The 5,508-nt window shown below is 45.4% G+C and overlaps 1 protein-coding gene across 1 annotated transcript in view; it reads left to right on the forward strand.

Annotated features, from left to right (window-relative positions):
* The first annotated feature begins 2,022 nt into the window (after positions 1 to 2,022).
* Positions 2,023 to 5,508, forward strand: part of Ccnb2 (cyclin B2) — a 16,534-nt gene continuing 13,048 nt past the window's right edge. The window contains exons 1-3 of the mRNA XM_013346370.2: positions 2,023 to 2,046; positions 4,065 to 4,193; positions 4,295 to 4,408. Of these exons, the coding sequence (XP_013201824.2) occupies positions 2,023 to 2,046; positions 4,065 to 4,193; positions 4,295 to 4,408 (267 nt within the window). The remainder of the gene's footprint in view (positions 2,047 to 4,064; positions 4,194 to 4,294; positions 4,409 to 5,508) is intronic.

Raw genomic sequence — 5,508 nt, forward strand, 5'->3', positions numbered from 1 at the left:
TACCTGGAATGGACTGTCTAGTGGAGCCCAGCTTAGACATCTGATACTTTTGTTGGGATGTTGAGAAGAGTCCCTCACTGACTGTCATCTCTCTAGCAAGGGGTAACTAGACTTCTTGACACCGTGGGCCAGGAATCCTGAAACTGTCAGGCCTTCTTAGAGCCTGGAGCTGAAGTGTCCTCCATTCTTGTCATTCGTTGGTCAAGAGAATATCAAGGCTAGCTTAGATGGGGGTGGGATAGAATAGGCCCCAAACCAACAGTTTGGCCTTTTTAAATCTAACACAGTAGGACCTGGCCATGCAGCCCAGATGGTAGAGTCCCTAGCACTTAGGAAGCCCTGGGTTCTGAGACGCAATGTCTTTTAAACTAGGGTTGGTCGTGCATGCCTATAATCCCTCCCACTCCGTAGGTAGAAGCAGGAGGATTAGAAACTCAAGGTCCCCCTCAAATTATGGAAGTTGTAAACCAGCCTAAGATACATGAGATCCTGTTGTAAAGTTCATTGCAGTAATTTAAATCACAGCCCATTGTTTTGTTAAAATGACTCCTTTCATTTAGAGGTGGGGGGTCTCGTTGTCCAGGTGGTGCCGAAATTATGCGCTTAAGAGGGCCTCCTGCCTTAGCCTTCTCAGTAGCTGGAGTTACAGGCATGTGCCATAGTGCAAGCTGCTGAGCACACTGTCTTCCTCAGCTCCATCCAAAACTTTGCAGGAAGAGAAGCTACTTGTGACATCTGTGATGTCAAGGATGGTGGCCAGAGAAGTCAGCAGCCACAAAACTTTAATCTCCTAAAGCAGGTATTTGAGATGGACTATAGCTATTTCTGTTTCTTTGATTTCTCCTTATCCTTGTGTAAGTTAGGGTGAGGGAAAATTCCACCAGCCTGTTTTCCAGGTGGGAGGGACACTGGTTCTTCCTGTCTTTAGACTCAGATTGGAAATTGTCAGATAACAGATTTGGGTAGAGGGAGAGAACCAATCCTGATCAGTTACCCTTATTTAAGGCTCTCCTACCACAGTGTTGTTCCTACCAAGCAGAAGAGACTTGAACTAAAACAGTGATGGGGAGCCTGATGTGAGTCACATTTGAGATGGAGCCCAACCCCACGTCGTTCTGCTGCCTTTGAGCACGGAACCATTTTCTGTGTTTTGATTTTCTCTGCTCTGCTGGGAATACATCTTCAGGGCTTTCTTTGCACATGCATCATACAACTAAGCAACGGCTCCCCACCTCAGCCTTCTTTTTCTGTCTTGACCACCTTCTTTTCTCCAGGATAACATTCTGTTCTTTGGCCTCTTCTCTCACTGTTCAAAACTTGTGACACACGGTTTTCTTCTTGAAACCTTGTGCACATTAATTACACTGTCATTTGACAAATACTTCCGAGTCTGGCTGGTATTAGCGAGTTGACACTCACACAAATCACTTTTAGTTTTATTTGTGCCTCTGCTGGGTATCTGTTGTCTTAGGAAGTCTATAATGTTGCACACGTTGGATTCTCAATCATGGTGTAGCTCTGAACGACCTGAAGACAGTGGCTCTATACCCCAAGCCAAATTCCCAAGTATATGTTTCCGGAAGAGGAAGCAAGGTCAGAAGTAGCATTTCCAGGATATTCATTCACTAGAGCCCACTTCTGCCCACCCAGAACTTCTAAAGACATCTGTTCGTAGGTGAGCTTTTTTTGTCAAAATTAGATTAGCTTTTACAATGGGAGAAAAAATGATCTCAGGGACTAGATTTAAAAATAAAACCGTAGGCAAGGAAACAACAAAGCCTTGCCGCCTCGCTGGTTGCTAAAACAAGCAAATAGGAGTCAGCCAATCAGTGTGCAGAAAGACCTCCAGGCCCAGCCAATGGGGAGCGCGCACAGTGCGTGCGGCTGCCCAATGGGGCGCGAGCGGTGCGGTATTTGAATCGGCGACCCGGCCGTGAGAAGTGAGCAGCGAGACCCTGAGACTCCCAACGGCGCCGCGGACTCCGGTGGCTGCCCCAGTCCGCACTTCCCAGCGCGGCCCTCATGGCTCTGCTCCGACGCCCGACGGTGAGTGCGCCCGGGCTGCGGTGTCCTGCCCTGCCCGGTGGCCCGGGAGGCTGCCGGCGAGGCCTTGGCAGAGCTGTCTAGAGGCAAGGGCCTGGGGTCCCCATCGCTGTCACTCACTGCTCAGGGCTGCGCTGCGCTGGGGATGAGGACCAGGAGGAACCGGGAAGCCCTCCAGTACCATGTTTCTGCTTTTCACATTTTTTCACAGTTTGCTTTGTGTGAACTTCCCATTGGCATCTGCACACTGTCTTCCAGGCCACGTTCATTAAAGTGTGGGTTTGTCCTCTTAAAAACAAAACAAAAACCCACCCAAGTGGAAAAGTGCAAAACTTGGACCCCAGTATTGCAGATGAGGGGGAGGGGGGACGACACGTACAAATTCGTATTTTGAGAATGAAAATATTACTAGCTTTTAGGCTGGAATTTTACCAGGGTCTACTTTACCTTGTTGAAAACTAGAGGCGCCGACACAGCTGGCTGCCATTATCCTGGCTAGTTAAAAACTGCCAATTCCTCTTCCATGTGAATTTAAACCTAGTCTTCATTACCAGGCTTTAACCTGGAAGACGTTGAACTTTTAAACACATTCTGAAATTAGCAGTGGGGTGCTGGCAAGAAAGATTCAACATCGTGGCTTAGGGAATCTAAATCCTAAAGATTGATAAATATACAGTCAGGGTTCGAGTCTTGTAGATATAACTCCCACTAACAAGTAATTTTTGTCTAATTGGTTCTTTCAAGTTATTTAATACTTAAACTCTTTCTTTTGGGATGAGCTAGGGTTTTGCCTGGCTTATCCTGAGAGGTCAGTTTACTCTGCCCCCAGTTGAGAGGTATTTTAGAATTAGGGACCCCCTAACTCTCAGGGACGTATTTCCTCATGAAATATTTATTTTTTTTAAAGATTTATTTATTAAGTATACAGTGGAACAACTTTTTTTTTTTTTTTTCTGGTTTTCGAGACAGGGTTTCTCTGTGGCGTTGGAGCCTGTCCTGGAACTAGCTCTTGTAGACCAGGCTGGCCTCTAACTCAGAGAGATCCGCCTGCCTCTGCCTCCCGTGTGCTGGGATTAAAAGCGTGCTCCACCACCACCCAGCCATGAAATATTTATTACTTCTACAATAGAGTAAACTTTGGGATATGAATAACAAACCTTGTTTTGTTAACTGTCGGTAGTTTTTCCTTTTTCATACAATTGTATCTTTCCTGTTTCACTGCAAATAACTTTAACTTGAGAGACTCTGTGCTATAAAAAGCTGTGTTTCTGTAAAAAGCCCATCTCTGTAGGTGTCATTTCTTATTCCTTATTTCATTATAATATTTCATATTATAATGAAAGCTACTGTAGATCTGAGACACGGGCGTTTTAAACAACCGGACCTATTATTAACTACTGGTATCAAAGCTCTTTATCATTATGGATATACTCTGAAGGGAGGTTTCTAACTAAGTGACTACAAGGATCGCTTGACACAGGCTTATGAGAACCAATCATTGAGGCGTGGAACTTTGACATCTCTTAAAGACTACTTAAATATGCAGAACAGTTCGCAAGAGCAGTAGGGAGATCTTTGTTTTACAGGTAAGGTAGGTGGGGATTTGCCTAATTTTAGAGTGATACTTCAGATAGCAGTTTCAGATTTCCTAAAATGCACCTTTTCCCTTTAAAAAAGATAAACCTTTATTTATGTGCACGAATACTCTTCCATGTGTATGCAGTACGCTGAAATCCAGGGCAGGGTGTCAGACCCCTGGAACTAGCGTTACAGGATGGGTGCTGGGGTTGTCTGCTCCGGGAGCAGCCAATGCTCTTAACTTCGGAGAGCCATCTCCAGCCCCGCTTTCCCCTTTATAAATAGAGTGCGGTCTGATCACCTTGTCCAGAGCAGTTTTGGAGTATCTGACATTAGTAGGTGGGGATTTTTTTCATTTTCTCTGTTTAACTTTTTGTTTGTTTGTTTGCTTGTTTGCTTATTTATTGTCCGTTGTGGGTCTTTTGTTTCTGTTTTGTTTTAAGGTGTCCAGTGATTTGAAGAATATTGACACAGGAGTTAATCCGAAAGCTAAGAGCCATGTGACTATCCGCCGGGCAGTTTTAGAAGAAATTGGAAATAAAGTTACAACCCGAGCAACCCAAGTGGCTAAGGTAACAGGGGCGAGGTGACCTGTGTGGAGAGCCACGCTGTATAGGGCCTGCACTGGTTGTCTTGCCCTGCTCACTGGTTTTTTTTTTTTTTTCCCTTATAGAAACCTCAGAACATCAAAATACCAGTTCAGCCCCCCAAAGTGACAAATGCCAACAAACAGCCAAAACCTACCGCTTCCGTGAAGCCGGTGCAGATGGAGACGCTGGCTCCAAAGGTAGGAAGACCAGAACTTACTTGTATGCATTTCCGCTCTTTAATTTTAATGTCTCAAGTATGGGTATTTTTCTTGCATGTATGTCTGTGCGCCACTTTCGACTCTGATGACCTGAGAGGCAAAAAAAAGGCATAGGATGCCCTGTAACTGGAGTTACAGGAGGTGTGAGCTCTGGCGTGTGGGTGCTGGGAATAAACCTGAGCCCTCTGGAAGAGCAGCCAGTGCTCTTAACTGCTGAATCATCTCTCCAGCCCCCAACTTGGTGGGTTTTATTAAAATAATGCACAGTAGGAATGACCTTCCTTACCACTGGAAGCCCACCACTCTGAAGCCTGAAACTTACATAAAAATAAGATAATCCCTTAATTGTACATTGATTAATGGGGGTCTCTGTAACCGAGTAGCTCAGCTGGACTCAGAATGCTAGGGAATGGTGGCTTACCCATCTCCCTAAGATCAGATGTATGCACACTCTTATGCATACTTGCTATGAGAGACTTTGTTCGAGTGACAAGCTATGGCAATAAGCACTTCAGTGTATCTGTCTTTGAGTGTGTGTTGTATGATTTCACTTCAGACATTCTCGAGAAATCCCTATACTGAGCACTTACTGTACACATCCAGTTGTGTTAAGGTTCCAGCGATGTCTTGTATCAGGAGGCATATCTAGGAGGGACCTATGTTCCCCGAAACAAGGTTAGCAATCTTAGGGGGTGTCATTAATGACTTGAGGCATCACACTGTCGGGTGGCTGGGAAGGCCGCAGTCTCTGGAAGACAACTCAAGAAGGGCACAGATTCTAAGGGACTCTGTGGCCCAGGGCTACTTGGTTCTCAGAGGGTTGTGTATGTCAGAGGATAGTCTTAGATGTTGTTCCTTAAGCAGTATGGCCTTTTTTCACTATATAGCCCCAGCTGGATTAGAGCTCATAGATCTGCCTGCCTCTGCCTCTCAGGTGCTGGAATTAAAGGCATGTACCATCATGTTAGGTCTGACAATTTTTTTTTCCTCTCTCCTTTTCCTCCTTACAGGGTCTCTCAGGTAGCTAGGAGCTCACCCAGTAGGCTATGCTGATTGGTCAGTGAGCCCGCTAAGATTGT

Source organism: Microtus ochrogaster, chromosome 5 (genome assembly GCF_000317375.1).
Source record: "Microtus ochrogaster isolate Prairie Vole_2 chromosome 5, MicOch1.0, whole genome shotgun sequence".
Classification (NCBI taxonomy): domain Eukaryota; kingdom Metazoa; phylum Chordata; class Mammalia; order Rodentia; family Cricetidae; genus Microtus; species Microtus ochrogaster.